This window comes from Cryptococcus depauperatus, chromosome 8 (genome assembly GCF_001720195.1).
Source record: "Cryptococcus depauperatus CBS 7841 chromosome 8, complete sequence".
Lineage (NCBI taxonomy): Eukaryota > Fungi > Basidiomycota > Tremellomycetes > Tremellales > Cryptococcaceae > Cryptococcus > Cryptococcus depauperatus.
The window spans coordinates 406,854-426,084 of NC_089475.1; the positions used below are offsets into that span (position 1 = coordinate 406,854).

Genomic DNA, 19,231 nt, shown 5'->3' on the forward strand with positions numbered 1-19,231 from the left:
ACAATTTACGCGTCACATCTCATTTTCATTTTCTTTCCTATTCTTCTTTTTTCCACCTGTCAATTATAAATCCTCAAGTAGAGTGCGCATGGAAGTCTCTAATTTTTTTGGTCGTCTGCTACAAGGACCAAGAGAGACAGCGCAGACGAGACAGCCAGATCATCTTGAAGAATTTGACTTGGCCTGGCAGAATATAAGAGTGAGTAGCATGGATAAATGTGAGTGTATGATACTGATCACAATGGTAGGAGACTTTGCAATACCCAGATGAAAGACAGCTTGTACGAGGAATATCTTCCACTGATGTGCCAGTACAACTGAGACATATTGTGGACGCTCTAATATATGAAAACAATAGAACTGATGAAGAGTAGGTAGACGATTAGACTATAGACGGCTGACTTGAGATAGCACAACGGGTGTCTGCCTAGAATATTTCTTAAAAAATGATTTATTGGCCCACTTAGAGCGGTTGTGTGAGGCTGATAGACCTCACGGTATCAAGGGTTTGTCGAGTTGTGATCACAAATATCTTGGTCTTGCTCATAGTTTGCTATAGCCCACGTCCTCAGAGCAGTCAACAACCTCGTTGTCCTTTTATCAGAGCGCTTCCTCGTCCACAATGCTGTTCATCGACCTTTACGGCGGTTATTGAGATCGTGTATTGGTGACGAGCCAGAAGACAAGATGGATAGTGATGTTAGAGTAGTAGGAGCAGCAGGTATGAGTGTTGTCAAGGAAAGGCAGGCAAATGGTGAAGAGATAGAGGGTGATCTGGTGGATTTGATGTGTGTCTTGTGTTCCAAGATGAGAGCATAGTAGGTTTCTTTTGGCTGGGTGCTTGACTTATTTGTTAACCGATTTAGTCCTCCATTACTCATGATATTCTTTCAAGACAAAAGCTGGCTTCAGATCAAAAGCCATACTGAACCTGCTAGAGTCATGTCTCCCGCCCCGTCAACACATACCGGTATTTCTGTCCCTTCTACCAAAGCGGCTAAATATCCACATCAATTTGAATTCCTCCTTTTTTCCTATCTACTTCGTTTTGTTCACCGTGAAGGCCGCCTAGGTGACTTTGCACGCGCGGGCTTGATTTTTCTTTTTGACATTGCATTCTTGACGCCCAACGAGGAAGGCGGTGAAAATCTGACAGCGGGTAAAGACGACGGCGACTCTTTACAAGAAGTAAGAGATGCGTTGGGAGAATTCATTCTCGATGGAGATTTTGCAGATGTCATGGCCGCTGCTCTCGGCGCGGTCTATTCTCTTTTACCGACAAAATTGCATGTCCCAAGTATATCTACTCTACAAGCTTCAGGAGAGGAAGGAAAAGTAGAATCTAGAGGAATGTACCTCAGTAGCGTTATTGAAGAAGACCCCGAAGTCGCATTATCCACCGATGTTCAAGTTCATGCTCAACTTGACTTGCTTCTCAAACTGTTTGGATTTCTACAAGACATTATTCACCGATGTAATTCTCCAATTCTACATGCTGATCCCAATCTTGATACCGTCACACACACTCATGTTCTCGGTGGCGCCATTTCTGAAGCTATAATCGACGCTATTCAATCCAGTTTCTTGGATAATGTGCTCTATCCGTCTATATTGGAATGCTCAAGCCATGATGGAAGCTCAGTGGCCGTGATGGTATATCTGAACGCTGTTTTTGCTAACCTTGATGATGGGCCAGTGTTGGACAAGATCCTTCAGTTTTTGATGGACATCAGCGCCAACAACGATCCTTTACCAACACTATCAACCTCTTTACAAAAAAAGAAAAAAGAAACCGGTGCTATGGGGTTTGTGGGCCGGCTACCCTCTGCTACGGAGTACTTTGCTGCAGAGGGTCGTTTTACGCTTAAAGACTTGATTCTAGACAATTTAAAATCGGGCCATTGGGTTGCTTCCGCCGCTGCCTTGCGTTTACTTCATACGATGCTCTCCGATCATTCAAGACTGGCCACTGAGGGCCTATTGTTGTGCCTACGAGACACGACTGCTACAGCACTCTCCCGAAGACCTATTCCACAAGACTTCTATATAGGAGACCTTGAGTCGTGTTTACCGAGTCCCGTCAATTACACAGACATTCATTTACAAGAAGTCGAGCTATACGGGTCACTCTTATCCCGCATAGATGTATCACAAACTTCCATCGAACTTTCACCAGGTTTCGCCGGATACCTTACTGATATGCAACAAGCTATCTCTGCTGATTCTTCTTTCATTTTCTCTCAAGCCAAGCTTGAAAACATTCTCTTAGATGGAAAAAATGCCACTACACGATTACCACATTCTCAACTGGACAAACTTACTCCTCACCGCTTGAATCCTTCAGACCCGCTATTACAGCAACTTTTGCAAGGCTTCAGTAGTTTCCTAACAAAAATGCCGGATGAAAATATTGCTATGACAGGCGTGCTCACTGCGTTTGCCATGTGTGGCTACAGAAGTTTGGGAGGATGGTTGTTGTACGACAAGGATTTTAAGGACGAAAAAAACCCATGGTCTAAGGTCGACCAAGCAAATGATGCTTCATCAAATTTTGACTCTGACTTGGATTCTGATTCCGAGATTGATTTTGAAAATCTATCGAGTAACGCGAGACCTTCCTCTGCGCGTTCATCCATTGACCTTCCAGTGTTGTACCAAGCTCTTCGATCAATTGTGAAACAAATTTCCCACATACGCTCGCAAATACCAGATTTCGATAGCCAATTGGTTGTGCGTAGACAAGGATTATTATTCAGAGATCATTTGGACGAAGCTATGAACGTCATGCTTGACGTAGAGCAAAGCGTTTTTGGGGCTCCAGCATTTGTGAGTCAAGGAGTAGTAGGGACTTCACCTCAACCTTTGAGGAGAAAGGTAAGGGCAAATGGTTTATCAAGTAGCTTGAAGTCATTTTTGACGCCAAGAAAAAATATCTCCATACCTGATCTCAATATCGGTTCGCCTGGGATGAACAATACGCCTAAGGTTTCTGGCTCTGGTACCCAAACTCCAAGTATAATCCATGAGACGGGTGTCTCTGACGTAACCAAGTCAACTTTCGATTCTACTCCTCGTCCCAACCCCTCTTCTCTCATGGGCATGACAACAGAACAGGAAGAACTACCGCCCATACATTATGATCACACTAGCAAACTAGTTTCTCTCCTTCCTGAAGAAGCCGTCATCACGGGGCCTTGGGCCTCCGTTTCTCACGTCCCGTATGCCCTGCCTGCTTTTTCTGAACCTATAGTTGAGACTAGAGGACATTGGATTCAACCGTCATATGCTTCTGATAAAGATGAAATAGACTCGCTTTTGCCTCATCCTTTTATGGAAACTGAGACAGGGCTTAATGTGGTTTCCAGTATGGAGAAACAGATGCAATTTCCACTGGACAGAATCTTGGACAATTGTGTAATATTAGAAGAATTTTTGAAGGAAATTGCTGCAGTGATTATTGCTAGAAGGAGCATGGGCGTTGATCAGATCGGTTTCTTATAGAAGATCAATGTCGAGCCTAACCAGATACTTGCAAGGAAAACAAGATGTGTTTGTTTCTGATTATAATGAAATGCAACGAACTTTATATTTTCCATCTTTCACCCAGTGAGACACGGTGGAACTGGTCTGGACGTATATTGCTGATAGGGCACACGCGTACATCTAATAATTTGCTTTCGATCTAGAAGATCTCATGTACCAAAAAACAATGTGCCCTCAAATGATGAATTCTGGAGCCAACGTCCAAATATACGTCAATTTAATAGTGTTGTAAAGAATGATTGACATGGTCTGCGATGCTGATGACATATACCTCGTATAATAAACCGTTGAAGGTTCGTGAATGCGCACAAAGGCGTTTTTGACATACATATATGTCTGACAGGCGGCAAGTAGAGAATGAGAGCTTTGATGAGGCTATGGTGTCCAAATCTGCGTTCATCAGCAATGAGATCAGTATATAAAGGAAACATTTTACCTTTACAGTCTGATCAACTGATCCTGTAGCAAGTACGTTAATCTTTCTAGGTTCATCCTCTTTCTTTCCAGAACCGATATTTCCATTCGGCTTCCCTTCTCCTATTGCTCCATCGCTCAGTACCACTGAACCTCCTCCAACAGTTGCTCTTCCCCAAGCCATACTCGTAACAAAATGCCCATGTGCATCGATTGTCTTGATACATCTGCCGTTGGCGATATCCCAAATTTTGAGTGTCTTGTCATCAGATGCTGAGAGAAGATATTTGCCCGATGGGTGAAACACCAGAGCCCGGATCCAATTGTCATGACCAACCTACCGGCAGTGTTGGTGAGCAAAGGATAGAGGAGATTTTGAGACTTACAAAAGTTCTCAAGCATTGACCCGATTGAGCATCCCAAAGCTTGATAGCCTTATCTCGAGAACCAGTAGCTACAAATTGCCCTGGAGACTTTGCTCTTATGTCTGTTGCTGATGGAGCCTGGGGCGCTGTTAGTATCTGCCCGTATTATCATAGACACACTTTTAAGCCAGCTAGTTCTCGAATAGCAGGATAGCATTTCACAGGTGCGAAAACAGCACATTCCACGACATGTTCATGTCCCCGTAGTTCCATTTTTGTTTCTCCTGTTGAAAAGTCCCATATTCGAGACGTCTACTCTATTATCAGGAACCCCAAGAGCCATACATAAAGAACTTACTTGATCGCTGGAAGCACTGACCAACAATCTTCCATCTTCTGAGGGGACGACATCCCTCACCCATTCCGCATGCCCAGAGAATGTCTTGATACAATACCTTTTTCCTCCTTTAGACTTGTCTACATTTTCGAAACGCATGAAGCCACTCACCCGCTAGAAACTTCCCACACTCTAATAGTCTTATCCCGACTTGCTGAGACTAGCTTTTCTCCGTCTGGCATGAATCTCACAGCAGAGACCGAATGATCGTGACCGTGGAGTGTCTTGACGTTTGTATATTCATTTGACGTATCCCACAGCTTGATTGTCAAGTCGGTCGAACAAGTAACTAGAAGCGCATCAGACCTATCATGCTACTCATCCACATACACACCCATGAGACCCCCCTTGGGATCAAAATCTACATCCATGACAGCCTTTGTATGGCCCTTAACAGTCCTCTCCATTTCCCCTCCTTCCCAATCCCAGACCTTGACACTAGCATCCTCACTCGCACTCGCCAACACTGTCCATTTCGGATGGAAAACCACTCTTGTGATCGGCGCTCTATGAGACGTCAGAGTATGTTGGGCAGGTGCGCGAGGAATGAACGGTTGTGATGCAGAAGATGACGAGGAGGCGCGAGTTGGGGATGACAGTTCGGCGAGAAGAGCAGCGTTCCGTGCTTCAAGATCCATAATCTGAAAAGGTCAATATTACATCGCAGCCTATACTTGCCTTTTTTTGCAGTCTAATCACACTTGTCCACTTTTTCTCCAACAATCCGACCCATCTTGCTTTTGGATCGTCCACAGAAAAGTCTTCATTGGTCGTCTCTCGTTTGAATACTTCAAACGACTCTTGCATCCCTGTTGCGTGCATATAGGACAGCATTGACTTGTGTCTGCCATTTATCAGCTCCTGCATTCCCACCCCAGCCAAACACTTACAGCTCGTCTTTCTGTCTCTCTGACAGCAGACTCGCCATTTTTCTCAGAACGTTGTGAAAAGGAAAAAGAGAAAGTTGACGAGATACGAGTTCCACTTATTGCCTCTCACTCTCAGCCGGTCCGTGCGTCGATGGTGATGCCGAGAGAGATTTTGTGGGATGGAAGAGGTGAAAAGTGTAAAGTGTTTTTGACGCGAAAGTGGTCCGTGCATATCATGGTGGCGACGCGTCGTATGGTAGAATTCTTTTTCTTTTTGTCTTTTTATCTTTTTATCTTGTTTTGTCTTTTGTTTCATCTTTTATATAAAATGTTTTCAAAATGAAAGTCTGAAGCTGGCGGAGTGCTGCTCTGTATGTCCTGCGGAGAGCAACTGAGGGCGCTAATGCATCAGACAGTCTGCCGATATATGCTGGAAGTGGGTGAGTCCGGCCAGGATGAGTATATGGACACAACTTGCCTGGTTCTCACGACAAATGAAGAGTCCGAAACCTTTTTTAGTTTGTATGACAAGATTGAATGTGTATACTTATACAAGTCAATCTTTGGGCTTGAAGGATTATCCATTGGGACAAGGTGCGCTGGTAATTGATCGAAACTCTCATCTTAATAATTCAAGTAGTAGCTTGTGATCTGCGATGGCTGGCTCAAGAAAAAACAAGACAATGAAGAAGGATAAGATAGAGTTATTGTCTCTCGACTCGCTTCCTGTGGAGATAAAGTTTCGTATCTTTTGATTCGTTAAACGAACCTCCTTACAAAACCCACTGGCAAAACTCTTGCACACATCCCGCTAGCTTTATGAAACATCGACATCGTCGCTTTATTGTCAAGATATGCTCTATGAGGGTAATGCCAAACACTTTTACAGTATGATGGGGCTTTCAGACGACGAGTCGCCTCCGCCTCTCACTTAGAGAAGACGTATCTTTGGTTGAGAAAAGATACTCGAGCTCGCTTGATCTCTCTTCACTTCGTGCCCTTTACTTGAAAGCTGCTGCTCATCCACTGTTGCCACAAAGTAACCATAGCCAATGAAGTGGCGACTAAGTGGGCTGGCACGGCATCAACGCAGTCTGAGACGAAAGCAAAATATGGCAATAAATCATATCTTGGCAGTCGTTTGTCCTATTATCGACGATGGTTTGTGTTTGACAGAGAATTCGGCAATCAAGACGATGAGTCTGAGCGCGAAGTATGCGATGAGTCCGAATTTGAACGATGTCCAAGGAGTTGCTTGTACGCTTCACGAAGTTTGGCATATCACCTGTTAAATGAACCTATATCTACATCATTCTTTGACGAACTATCCTATTTCGCTTATGATGCTGCCACTTTTGTTCTCCATAATGTTGATCATGAGAATCTTCACAGATATCTGATCTTAGAGTTTTGGACTCTACGATTGGTTGTGTATATCAATCCGGAGAGAGAAGGAATCTCACAAAAAGATTGTATCGTCAATTCTCTAAGACATGAAGTTTCCGAGGATGGTAAAGGGATGCGAGTACTTTGTGAATTAAAATGACCAGCTCTAAACTCAATTCGCCAACAGACTTTGGGATGAGATGCCATTGTTTATGGAGTTTATAAATTGCTCTACTGTCGATCGAGGTTCAATCTTTCAAACAGTATATGGAAGACTAGAATCCAAAGATGAATTTAACATGAATTTTCTCAAGTTTACTGGTCCAGTTGAAGATGGAACGGACTTGAGCAAAGACAATCTGAAGGAACCTGAGAACCATTTAGACGAAAAGTGCTATTTGTGTGGGTTAGAGAGTATATGATGATGATAGCGTGAACAACGACGGATGCTCCGCAAATTAGTGCAAACTTATCAGTATGTCTGGATAAATTCTTGATATGGTCTGTATACCATTTTCTGAAAGACAATATTGATGACAGGTTGATCAAGTAACTTCCTCCCACCAACCAAATACTGCGCAATCTACTTCCTGGTAACGGTGGCAGTGATAAGTCCACTTGGATCTGATGCGGGATAGAAGATCTCGGCTCCACCTTCATAACCCAGTTTATTGTCAATGCCAAAGCGTGATAAATCAATTGGACTAGACGCAGTCAGTATCTCATCACATCAAGCTAACGAGCAGCACTCACATGTAATGCTTGTTGGGGAGCTGCATGGATGCGTCTTTTACGACAGGACATGATTTCAGAATATTTTGAAGAGTTAGGTAAAGTGTAGCTTGCACGCTGGCACTCTCATCTGTAGCAAAGGTATCTAGCACATCTTTGCGAATATTCTCCTTGATTCTGGGAAGATTTAGCTCTTTGGCAATAGCATCAAGATTGGCGATGGTGAGAGGTATGTTTGGAGGAAGAGATAAGGTACATTGGAGGGAGACGGATGTGGAAAAGATACGGTCGGCGACCTCTATATTCACCTTTAGCTTCCTGATATGTCAAACGTAGCCAATTTACCAGTAAGGGTCGTAAACTCGTCTCGGTAAAAGTTCTCAAAGCCGGAACCACTAGTCTTCAGGACTGGGTAGCCATGAGCAAATGGATGACAATAGAAACCGACTGAGCTTACCAAGAAGGTCCTTGATACCAATCTTCAAGTCGGCAGTAGTAGATTCTGGACCAGCAGTTGCGTCTACTACGCACTCGACAAGAGCCTTTTCATTGCTGTCCTGAATGAACGACCATTTGTGAGGCTTGCCATCAACCTGTTGAGAGAAATTGTTAACCAAGCCTTGAATCACAGCCATGGCAGTGAGACTTGCCGAGATACGGGACCATCTGAGCTGGACAATGTCGATAAAAGTCTTTTTGATGTGGACATACTTATTGACAAAATGCAGTCCCAGGTGAAGTGCAAATATGGGCGCATCAAGTATGTATGGAGAGGTTTTGGCAAAGACTTGCACAAGTCAGGCAAGTGTATTGACGGTTAAGTTTGAGATCAGACATGAAGCCACCTACTGTGGCAAGTGTTTTTCACTGCCGTCAACAATTAGCTATGAGCCTATGCAGGTGTACAAGATATTACTCGAATCAGTAGCCACCACGCAAGAATTATCAGCCTTGGTATAAGAGGCTTCTATGTCGCCTTCAAGCAATACTAGATCCTTGTCAGCCGTCTATTAACCATGCAGCATATCAAGATCCCACAAGAGACCTGTATCTACCTTGGATGATATACTCGACAACATGATGCTCCTCGCCATTGCGAATGACTCGGGCGATCTTGACGAGATCCTTGCCTACACGCAGACATTAGCTTGGATGCACGACCCTCAAGGGCAACGTACCGTAACGAGCAGCAGAGAGGTAACCCAACTCAGACATATTTGCTTCCTAATAAAGCTTGTAATTATAATTAAAATCAAAAACCAAAGAGTAAATAAAGAAAACCAACTTTTATATAAAGCTTTTGGCTTTATTGCCAGTCAAAATGAGAAGATGATCCGATCGGGTCGGAAAGGATTCATTGATAAAATAAATTTCCCACGGTTGACCGCTTTATCTTATCAATGATTATGTAATCGTCGGTTTCTGGATAAGCGGCTGAATGATAAAAGTATAACGTGGAAATTTGTATTACTATGTTTTTCTATAACATGTTTTCATCTTGTATCACAAGAAATATGTCATCTCAGCGCTCACCTTTAATAAGGTTATCCACCCTGCAACGGCATTTGACCACCGCCACGCCAACCTGCAGGATTGAGAGACTGACAGTTTTTGGGGCCGGTTTGATGGGCGCTGGAATTGCGCAAGTTGCAGCTCAAAATGGGTTGAAAGTAGGCTATGTGTCGTTGGCGAGGAGGCCTGATGCTGATAGAGTGTACAGGTGGTGTTGGCAGATGTGACAGATAAAGCACTCGAGCAAGTAGCCTTATGGCAATGTTGTATAGCGGCTCACCATTGATATTAGGAATGGTCTCAGCATCATATCGACATCTTTGTCAAGGATTGCAAGGAAGAAATCTTTAGATGATGTTGAGAGCTCTACTTCAAACATACTGAAGAATATTACGACAACTACTGATGCGTACGAGATATTATGTCTGGGTATGAAGAAACTGACTGTATGATAGAGCCGAGGCTGTTGCGAATGCAGATTTGGTGGTGGAAGCCATCATCGAGTCCATCAAGGTCAAGAGGGACCTGTTTGGCTTTTTAGATGGTAAAGCTAAGTACGTTGGCTTCATTTACATCTAGAAAGGTATTAATGTGGAATTTCTAGGGCAGATTGCATCTTTGCTACTAATACTTCATCTCTGTCCGTCACAGAGATTGCCGGATCCTGCAGTAACGAACGTCAGACAAAGTAATCCTACGCTTTTTGAACACATTGCTTCTTGACTATGACTGATTAAATACTGTTGCAGATTTGCCGGTCTGCACTTCTTCAACCCGGTTCAAGGTGAGTAGCACGATAGCATTCGTTTGGCTATCAGCACGCCCACCTGTTGACACATGAGAATACAGCTATGAAGCTGGTAGAGATCATCAAAACTCCGCAAACGTCACAAGAGACTTACGATACATTGCGAGAAGTAACTATCCAAATGGGCAAAGCGCCAGTGACATGTAAAGACACCCCTGGCTTCATTGTCAATCGACTTCTTGTCCCTTACCTATGTAAGTAAAGTTGAGAACTGCCAGCTACGCTTGACTGAGTTGAATCAGTGGAGTCTATAAGGATGGTGGAGCGAGGAGATGCGACGCCCGAAGATATTGACATTGCTATGGAGTTGGGTGCTGGGTATCGTAAGTTGTCAATTAACGGGCTGAATAACAAATTTCTTATATCTCTTTGTAGCCATGGGAGTGAGTAACTTAATGGAATGAACATTACGCCAGGATCAGTCGTACTGAACACCAACGTAGCCTTTCAAGCTTCTTGACTTTATTGGCCTTGGTAAATGCCACCTACTATCTTTGAAGGTCGACGCTGAGACACATTATCGCAGATACTACCACTTATATTGCCCAAGGGTGGAGGGAAAAGGCAGGAGAGGGAAGTATGCCTAGTCAGTTGATTGAGTCCATCCCGCTCTTGGACAAACTTGTCAAAGAGGGCAAGATGGGAAGAAAGAGCGGACATGGCTTTTACAATGTAGGTTATTTTTCTGGATTCGTGAATGTTTTCCATTGACATCATGCAGTATAACAGCAAAGATAATGTAGCAAAATGAACTATGCAATGTTTGAGGTCGAATATCAGTATCAACCCATGCTACATTAAGACAAACCCTGCCAAACTACAATTCCCTCCGTCCGTTACAACACCCACAGTACACGCTAGAACCAGATACATCTATCTAAAAGCCCCACATACTGCCACCTTTACTCGCTTCAGCTCTTTCTTTATTTTCTGCCAACAGTTTAGATAGTCCTGACTTTTTGACCTTTCGCTTTTTCTTCGAACCATCTGAAGATGAGGTAGCTTGAATACCACTTGCTACTAGTGTTCTGGGAGGTGGCGGATGAGTAGGAAGGTTAGGAGGTGAAGACGATATGTGCAAGTATGGATGATGTGACAATAATGGGGTTGATGGCGGGGCACAATCTTGCCTCGTCGAATCTTGCGCTCCATTCGCAATCTCTTTCTCTTTTATCTCTTGCGCCCGCCTCCTGGTCCTTCTCGCAGGTTGAAACTGTGCCGAAGTTGCCCTATTTGGCTTGGGTCTCGTATATGCTGCTCCACATGTAGTACACTCTGCAGGCAATCGCCTCTTTTTCTGTTGTTCTATAGCCGACCCAATCTCAAGTTTTCTCGCCATTCGCTTGTCCTCTCGCTCCTTCTCTGGCAATCCTGCATTCGCCACTACACGTTTACGAGCCTTTTCTCTAATTGCTCTAGTCTTTACTTCCTTCTCTTTCTCTTTGGATATCTCTTGAGGCAAAAAGGTGCTGTGTCTGTTTCTCTCTGCACCACCTGTACCTCTTCGAAGACCGCCACATCGATGACACCAGCTGCCAAGAATGTTTCTCCCAACGACGGTGCCAGTAGATTCAATGGGTAAAGCTATATCTGAAGGGATGATTGGCTTATCCGTTGGTATGGATAGGAGGAGACGAAGACGAGCTAGATGGAGTGCTGCATGCGGAGGCGATAAAGGTTGGAGAAGAGGAGGGAGGGAGAGAAGGTAATAGAGAGTTGCTTCAGAGACGGGATTGGGAGAAGCTGATAGCGAGGACTCGAAAGACATTCCCAAATTTTTCAAGAAGGGCCAATATGGGTAAGCAAATCATATAAGAATGAGAAAGAAATACAGAATGAAAATTAATTTCAGAAAAAAAAATTACAATTAAAGGTTGAAATGACAGTGCAAAAAGACACCGTGGGAAAATTATCATTATATTATCCCGGCGGATATTCAGTTATCAAGATAAGATAAGCATAGTATATTCTGCATGGGCAAAACGCAAGTATATTCTATTGAGCTATTCTGCACATTGCGCCTCGACATTTTGGACAACAAGCTAAACACGATACTTACTCAAGGAATTCAAAAATATCTCTCTCTTCCCGTATATTGCTTTCATTTGCCAGCCTCTACAAAGGCTCTGAATATCTCTATATTCTCAAAAGCTTCCCATTCAACTGTAGAGCCTGCGCCCAGAAATATGACCTCTCCTCTTTGAAGCTTAATTTTCTTTTGTGTACCACTTATACTCACAGCTCCTTTGCCTTCTGTAACCACTGCCAGACTAGGTCCCTCGACTTTGCGATGTGTTGCTTTTGTCCCTTTAGCAAGTTCAATTCTCAGAACGGAAAACTCCTCAATAGGCGGATTATAGAGCTTAGTAGACTCATCATCGGGTTGGAATAGCGTAGGCCGAAGGAGCTGTTTATTCCCAGGGCCAGCCTCGTAAGTAAGCATGGAGACAAGAGTAGAGACGTCTCGGTATTTTGGGGTAAGGCCAGCTCGGACGACATTGTCAGATGTAGCCATACATTCGATGATATCTGATGAAAGAAATGGATAAGAATTTGGGCCGTTGCAACATCGCTACGACTTACCGCCTCGAATATAGGCATGGGGTTCATTTGCCCCCAGAAAGACTGCCTCTCCCCGCTTAAGCTCGATAACATTCAACATGAACACACAAAGCACGCCGACATCGTTAGGATACTGACGATTGAGCATCAGCGTCAATTCTACCAAGCCCTTCTCATTCTCCTTTATGTCCTGTTTCTTTTCATATCTTCTCACAAGCTTTGAGATGACAACGTCTACAAGCTCTTTGTTTGCAGATATGAGAGCATTGAATATCTCTTTCAGAATCTCTTTCTGTTTGGTAGTGGGAGATGATGTTGCGGATTGATACAGAGATACATTGGGAGGTCGGGTGGTAGGGAGATCAAGTGAGGAAGCGAGGGATTCGGTAAGTGAAAATGGAACAAGCGGTCCCAGTTCGGGAACTGTGAGGAGGTGAAGAAGGAGAATGGGTAGAGGTAAAAAGTTGAGGAAAGCCAGGAATGGTGAAAGAGCAATTGCCATCTCTGGTTTGTGGTTTGGGTCTATAGCAGGTTTCATTTAGCCTTCCAGCCTCCAAAGTCAACTAATGCTCATGCTTCACCTTTATATACAGTGGGCCGTTCATCAAATAGCTTTCTTGCAAGTTTCTTATCCGGATGAGCTTGTATACTCAGAGCGGTCCCAATACTCAGAACCTTGAACAAAAAAGGGAGAGATCCATCTTTGCAGTCTTCAAATTTTGACGCAACACCAGAGCCAATAAGTTCTGGATGAGACTTCAAATGGTCAGGAAGTAGTGTCTCGTCCGGCAATTTGGTTGGAAGGGTAGGATGGGTACCCATCCACAGCTGCTCATACCCATTAGCACATGTCTTGGCCGAGGAAGCCTTCTCACCTCTGCATAAGTCTTGTTGTCATCTATCTCAAAGCCAGGTATGCAGATAGAACCAAACTGAGCTGCGAGCGAGAGGGTTCCCTTCTTTCCCCAGGCATAAGACTGAACGCCCGGAATCACTTTGAATACAGAGTCGGCCATTATACCTTGTCGAAGTGAAAAGTAAAAAGAGAAAAGTACACTACTTTGAAAAGTGAAATAGAAAGAACGTTGTTGCGGAAACTTGAAAACATCAAAGGAAATGGTAACCAAAGAGCGGACATCGCCGCAATCACATTTCACTCTGGACATGGAGTTTGGTTGTTTGTTTATGATTCTAAAGTTGGCAGTAATCTTCAACATGGATAAAATAGCTACTCTGCAGCAATCCTCCCTTCATCTTTCTTGAGCTGTTCAATCTCAAATCTTTCCTTCTCGGCCTGCTTTCGTGCCTGCGCTTCCTCGTGTCTTTTGCGCCAGACACTTTCTTCTGATTCCAGCTGATCTACCGAGTTACCAGCTGTGACAGACAGTGTGTCTGAGAAGGTAGGTGTTGAGCTTTGCACTTGGTCCGTCTGTAGATTTCCTGTCTTTGCCTTTGATACCACTTTCTCTCGTTCCGCGGACAATTTTGCCTCTTCTCTCTTTTCTTTTTCCTCTTTCACAAGGTCTTCCAACTCTTTAGCCAACTCGTCCTCATCGACGTCCATCCTTCTACTGCCCATGGCAACCTCTCCACCCACCCTGACGGCTTGATCAATCTCTTCTTGGTTGGCCATGGCTTCTGCGAGCGCATCGGTCGTGGAAGCGATGCTGTCCGGTGACAAGGCAGGATGAGCCAGAACCTTGCTGAGAGTAGCAGCTGAAATTTCATAAGCCGCCATGATTTCTACATCGCCTTTAGCCTGATCAATGCTCGAGATGATAGCTCGGAGTTGCTCGGAAGATGCTACTCGCTTGGACAACAATTCTTCGAGTTGTTTTTTAGAGCGAAGATAAGACAAGGCGACTGATTTTTGGTTGGATGTGAGATACTTTTTGGCTTTTTGTTGGGACCTAGTAAGGCGTCAACATGAATCCATGGTCAGGACAGATACGAGGTTCACTCTGTTATTTGTCGCTCAATATCTTCTATCTGTAATTTTATCTTGAGTAATGCTTTAGATACCGAAACGGAACCTCGATCGGCATCCGTTATAGGGTGGTCAGCAACAGTCTGACCGACCTCTAGAATTTTGATAACCTATCAGGGTTAATTTCGCATGGTTGAAGAGCGTGAGCGAAAAGCTTGACTCACTGTCCCATCAGTCACAATTAACCCGCAGTCTCTAGACATCCATTTGACCAAAACCTCTACATCTCTTTTGCTTAGTTGATGCTTGCCCTCTGGAAGCTGCTTTTTTGTGGTACCCTTGGGAAAGCAAACTTGGCCATATTCTGTCAAGAAAGATTCGAGATCGTAAAGTGACCCGGTGTAAGACAAGACAGGGTTCTTCAACATGTACGCTGAAAAGGCAGCTGTCGATTGCTGTAGCAAGTATCAATCAACTGGCGTTACTCTGAAAGCCTTGAGACGAACTTCTAGGAGTATCATATGCACATACTCTTTACCCTTGCCATACCTCGTCCAAAGAGTTTCCTCTCTTTCTGCATTGTCGCCGCCTCCAAAAGGGTTTAGTTGCGAGAAGGCCCACCAAAGAGGTCGACCTATAAACCTAGAGGCAAGTGTGGGCGGTAAATGTAATGGAGTCGACGATGTCATGAAGCTAGCAAGTGTATGTATTGTTGAAGGCGTTGCAGTCGCCAGTCTTTCCTATTCCAAAATCATTCAGCTTAAATCCTACCCAACAGACCAAAGAACGTCACCATTACACCACCTATACCTCTCGGTCTTAAGCCTTTTTCATCTACCAGACGCCCAAGCAATGCCTCATCAACTCTCATTATCAACCTATCTCCGTCTTCTCCATTCAACCACCCTGTTCTCAACGTCTCCTCGAGTATAGAGGCCCACCATTGCGAGTTGGCATTGTAGCCTATGAGGTTGGTCGTTCGTTGAGCAGAGGTGGATGCGTACAGGGCTTGTAGACGTGATTTGGATGGAGGTGGAGCAGGAGGTGGTTTTACTTTGAGAAAAGGAGGTAATTGTTGATTTTGCATCTCAAAGTTGCAGTTGTAAAAGATTGTTGTGGCAAATGCTGATTGAAACCTCAACTGATAAGATTATGTTAGTCTCAGGGGACTTTTATGCCTCCACTTTGTGAGTCAACCATTTATTATAAATTGAATAAGTCAAGATGATATTTTTCAACTTTGTTTATATCTTTTATTCAGCTATTGACTGGTTCACAGTGTAGCTACTATGCTTCCTCTGGTCAATCTACTTCCCAAAACAATCGTCCACCGTTTTGGCACACCTGCATCAGCTCCTCCTTCATCTGCACTCCTCCGATTTCCTATCCAAGGTTGGACTATCAGTAGGGAGCCTACCAAGCCTGAAGGCTGGGCGGTTGTTGGCGATGCTCAAGGAAGAAGGTTAATTGTTGAAGTCAGCAAGATTTTTTAACGTTTTGTTCTTTATTGATCTGGTTACCTAGACACTACAAAGCCGACATCGTATCCAACCACTTCCACCTCCTCCTGGTCCATTTCCTTATATAACGTCGCTCATCTCTTCCACGGCGACTCCTGATCTACCTCTTCCCAGTCTGTTATCCAAACCTATCCGCCACTTGGCTTTCGCGAAGCCACCTACGACTGGCGAATTTACAGATTTTACTGCTCGGTACGGAGCCCTTCTTGAAGAAGACAAGTTGTCTTTCCGAGAAACATTGCAGAATCTCCATCCAAGGCCAAGTGCTGAAGAGATAGAACGAGTCGCCAAACTTGTAAGAATTGACCATTTGTTGGAACTGCCAAGTGTCTCGTTTTCCTCTGGTCAGACAAGAAGAGGGAGGATAGCAAGCGCTCTCTTGACAAGACCTGCTTTGCTTTTGCTTGAAGACCCTATGGCTGGTTTAGATGTATCAAGCCGGCAAGAAGTATCTGCCTTGTTGGGCCAGCTCAATAGCAGCCAAGAGCTCAAGATCGTCCTTGTCTTGAGGGGTAAAGGCGGAGAAAACTTGCCTGATTGGATAACCAACGTTGCGCAAGTGCATGGCGGCGACGTATGGATCGGTACAAAAGATGCGTATGCTATCCAACTCGCTGAGGAACACAGAGGAGACCAAAGCAAAGTGGAAAGAGCTGTGGAAAAGAAAGACGGTTTTGCCGGCAATCCTGTCGTCCAGCTTGACGGCGTGTCGGTCTCCTACGGTGAAGGAACTCGACCTGTCCTCAAGGACATCAGTTGGTCCATCTATCCTGGCGAAAAGTGGCATCTCGTTGGAGCCAATGGCTCTGGCAAAACCACTCTTCTTTCCATCATACTCGGCCATCACCCACGCTCTTTCTCTCTACCTCCATCCTCCCTCACACTCTTTTCTAAGCCTCGTCGATCTATTGCGACACCCATATTGAAAACCCTCATAGGCCACACATCACCCGAGATCTATGCGTCATTTCCCAGAGGCATGGGACTCACCGCGATGGATGTGATTGGCAGTGGGTTTGAAGGCGTCTTTTCTCGTAGAAGCCTCACACCGGAACAAAAAGATCGTGTGCGATACCTCATAGGCTACTTTCAAGACTTTTTCCAGTCTACATCTCGCTCTGGCCAAGCGGTACCAGACATGACCGTCGAGGAGATAGCCAAGAGACAGTTTTCGCATCATACGCCCTCGCAACAAGGGCTTTTACTCTTTCTTCGCGCCATCGTTCACAAACCCAGGCTCTTAATCCTAGACGAACCGAGTCAGGGCTTGGACGAGGCCATCTGGGAGAGATGCAAGACATTACTTGATTCAGAGTGGAGAGGACATGGTGCCAAGATGGCAGTCATCGTAGTTAGCCATTACCAAGACGAAGTGAGTCCTGGCAAAAGAGCAACCACTGACGATCACCCAGGTGCCATGGAAAGAAGGAAGAGGCAAAGTCATCCAACTCGATCAAGGAGCAGCCACCGTACATCAATAGGCAATCCGTTGAGACGGGTAAAAAAAACACAACCTTCAATAACCAACTCTAAACCCTGAATGTAAAACACTATAACATCCAAGTATTATATATACTAGACATAACCCTAAACACCTCAAAAAATGAACCAGCAAGAATAAACCATCAAGATTAAATCATCGCAAAAACCGTCGCAGGTACCATCCGACGACACCCAACAAAGCAATCTGCTCCACCGCGACATTTACGCCTCTCACTGCGCCATTCGGTTTAGCACCATTGATACCCCTTTTGCAAACCGTCAGCGCCAACACTCAACCTAGCTCAAGACAGCTCACCCAGGGCCTGTTATAGACGTCAAAGAGATGCGTGGCTGGTTCGAGGCGGTACCGATCGTAGACCCACTGCTGGACCCGCTCGATCCGATAGACCCGCTCGACGTGCTGGACCCGGTAAAACCGCCAGATCCGCCAGACCCACCCGATCCGCTAGACCCACTGGACCCGCCGGACGCCGTATCCTTGTTGGGCTGTGGGGTAGCGTTGATCGACCCACCTACAACAGTCGTCGTGCTTCCCACCGTAACCGTACTCGTAGAGCCGCTTGGCGGAGGAGTAGCCGGTACCGTAGGCGATGACGTTGTATCAGGCGGCTGTGAGCAATCCCAACTACCCAGTCAGCCAATACCTTCCACCCCACACTCACGCAGTGCCAACCAAGCTGGCATAGTCAATGTCAAGATAAATATGCCCATCTATCGCATTCATGTCATTCCTGTTTGCCAGCACAATCTGGTGGTTGCCCTGCTTGAGGCCCTGGGATGTATAGAGTATCACTTGAAACTGCTCAGGATCCGAATAGCCATTGTACATTTGGACATCTCCATTGTCGACCACGACGGAGTAGAGACCATGGCTGCCCACCGCTGTCAGAACCAAACACGGAACCAAACACGACCTACTTAATACGCTTTGCTCCGTAGATGGTAATATCTGTGCCGGTCCAACAGAGACGCATCCAAGCGTTTGCGACTATGGAGCTATGAAATGTGCTGCCAAAGTATTTCCCCGTATATGGGTCCTCTTTTAAAGCATTAGCCACGGTCTGGACCGACGCCATGATAAGGCTCACTGGTATGCACGATGCTCCAAGCCTCACCACCATAGCTGAAGGCGTTGGAGTTGTCGTCGAGCGTTATGGTGGTCATGATCCCGGTGTAGGTGTGGTGTTGAGAGAAGGTGAGGAAATTTGCCACACCGTTTTTTATGTTGTGCCATCTATATGTGTCCGAAAGGCAAATCAAACTGGATGAAACGTTGGTGTGTGTTTTCGGCCTAGACCGGAAGGAGTGGCAGTGGCCGATCAGAGAGCTGATGGGTGGACCCTGCCACTTACCCTGGATGGTGTGTCTTTGACAATGGTAATAGGCGTAGGCACAAGGTTCAACCGGTGTATTGTCTCGTAAAGGGACACTAAACCCTAGGGTCGATTGTCCTTGGGCCGGTTGTGCATCCGATGTTGGGACTGCGATGATTGCACGGCGCCTCTGCGCTATCAGAAAAATGTCCGTGCGTCGGATGCGAGTAAATAATTCACTATTCGGGTGGATAATCAACACGCTACCGATGGACAAGGTTTCGCTGTGGCTTGGTCGCGTGACGTCAGCAGACTTGCACTGGGTCGAGACATTCATTTGAATCAAGATTCTGCACCGAGGTTGGCTTGTCGATGGATTG

General features: G+C 45.1%; 9 protein-coding genes across 9 annotated transcripts; 3 read left to right on the forward strand and 6 right to left on the reverse strand.

The window, feature by feature from the left end:
• Nucleotides 1-88: 88 nt before the first annotated feature.
• Nucleotides 89-3,501, forward strand: L203_106070 (uncharacterized protein; the record flags this gene model as incomplete). Its single annotated transcript, XM_066215430.1, has 5 exons — nucleotides 89-199; nucleotides 249-370; nucleotides 490-506; nucleotides 560-818; nucleotides 867-3,501. 5 exons carry the CDS (start codon nucleotides 89-91, stop codon nucleotides 3,499-3,501), a joined length of 3,144 nt encoding a protein of 1,047 aa, XP_066071527.1.
• Nucleotides 3,502-3,918: 417 nt separating this feature from the next.
• On the reverse strand, nucleotides 3,919-5,647 carry L203_106071 (nuclear distribution protein PAC1; the record flags this gene model as incomplete). Its single annotated transcript, XM_066215431.1, has 9 exons — nucleotides 3,919-3,933; nucleotides 3,980-4,294; nucleotides 4,344-4,460; nucleotides 4,503-4,634; nucleotides 4,681-4,777; nucleotides 4,831-5,008; nucleotides 5,054-5,360; nucleotides 5,419-5,563; nucleotides 5,610-5,647. 9 exons carry the CDS (start codon nucleotides 5,645-5,647, stop codon nucleotides 3,919-3,921), a joined length of 1,344 nt encoding a protein of 447 aa, XP_066071528.1.
• Nucleotides 5,648-7,557: 1,910 nt separating this feature from the next.
• On the reverse strand, nucleotides 7,558-8,921 carry L203_106072 (urate oxidase; the record flags this gene model as incomplete). Its single annotated transcript, XM_066215432.1, has 9 exons — nucleotides 7,558-7,678; nucleotides 7,728-8,004; nucleotides 8,052-8,114; nucleotides 8,164-8,299; nucleotides 8,357-8,493; nucleotides 8,556-8,573; nucleotides 8,623-8,694; nucleotides 8,762-8,836; nucleotides 8,885-8,921. The coding sequence occupies 9 exons, from the start codon at nucleotides 8,919-8,921 to the stop codon at nucleotides 7,558-7,560; spliced, it is 936 nt and encodes a 311-aa protein (XP_066071529.1).
• Nucleotides 8,922-9,220: 299 nt separating this feature from the next.
• Nucleotides 9,221-10,777, forward strand: L203_106073 (uncharacterized protein; the record flags this gene model as incomplete). Its single annotated transcript, XM_066215433.1, has 12 exons — nucleotides 9,221-9,376; nucleotides 9,427-9,461; nucleotides 9,511-9,627; nucleotides 9,674-9,772; nucleotides 9,823-9,906; nucleotides 9,968-10,002; nucleotides 10,068-10,220; nucleotides 10,269-10,349; nucleotides 10,402-10,409; nucleotides 10,470-10,500; nucleotides 10,553-10,698; nucleotides 10,748-10,777. 12 exons carry the CDS (start codon nucleotides 9,221-9,223, stop codon nucleotides 10,775-10,777), a joined length of 975 nt encoding a protein of 324 aa, XP_066071530.1.
• A 126-nt stretch (nucleotides 10,778-10,903) lies between these two features.
• L203_106074 (uncharacterized protein) lies at nucleotides 10,904-11,794 on the reverse strand (the record flags this gene model as incomplete). Its single annotated transcript, XM_066215434.1, has 1 exon — nucleotides 10,904-11,794. One exon carries the CDS (start codon nucleotides 11,792-11,794, stop codon nucleotides 10,904-10,906), a length of 891 nt encoding a protein of 296 aa, XP_066071531.1.
• Nucleotides 11,795-12,127: 333 nt separating this feature from the next.
• Nucleotides 12,128-13,604, reverse strand: L203_106075 (mannose-6-phosphate isomerase; the record flags this gene model as incomplete). Its single annotated transcript, XM_066215435.1, has 4 exons — nucleotides 12,128-12,555; nucleotides 12,610-13,110; nucleotides 13,170-13,416; nucleotides 13,464-13,604. The coding sequence occupies 4 exons, from the start codon at nucleotides 13,602-13,604 to the stop codon at nucleotides 12,128-12,130; spliced, it is 1,317 nt and encodes a 438-aa protein (XP_066071532.1).
• Nucleotides 13,605-13,816: 212 nt separating this feature from the next.
• On the reverse strand, nucleotides 13,817-15,602 carry L203_106076 (uncharacterized protein; the record flags this gene model as incomplete). Its single annotated transcript, XM_066215436.1, has 5 exons — nucleotides 13,817-14,498; nucleotides 14,549-14,685; nucleotides 14,740-14,970; nucleotides 15,022-15,255; nucleotides 15,309-15,602. 5 exons carry the CDS (start codon nucleotides 15,600-15,602, stop codon nucleotides 13,817-13,819), a joined length of 1,578 nt encoding a protein of 525 aa, XP_066071533.1.
• Nucleotides 15,603-15,667: 65 nt separating this feature from the next.
• Nucleotides 15,668-17,575, forward strand: L203_106077 (uncharacterized protein; the record flags this gene model as incomplete). Its single annotated transcript, XM_066215437.1, has 3 exons — nucleotides 15,668-15,702; nucleotides 15,795-15,990; nucleotides 16,040-17,575. The coding sequence occupies 3 exons, from the start codon at nucleotides 15,668-15,670 to the stop codon at nucleotides 17,573-17,575; spliced, it is 1,767 nt and encodes a 588-aa protein (XP_066071534.1).
• A 96-nt stretch (nucleotides 17,576-17,671) lies between these two features.
• Nucleotides 17,672-18,702, reverse strand: L203_106078 (uncharacterized protein; the record flags this gene model as incomplete). The annotated part of the gene is made up of 5 exons (XM_066215438.1): nucleotides 17,672-17,783; nucleotides 17,834-18,147; nucleotides 18,212-18,410; nucleotides 18,457-18,577; nucleotides 18,627-18,702. 5 exons carry the CDS (start codon nucleotides 18,700-18,702, stop codon nucleotides 17,672-17,674), a joined length of 822 nt encoding a protein of 273 aa, XP_066071535.1.
• Nucleotides 18,703-19,231: the final 529 nt, after the last annotated feature.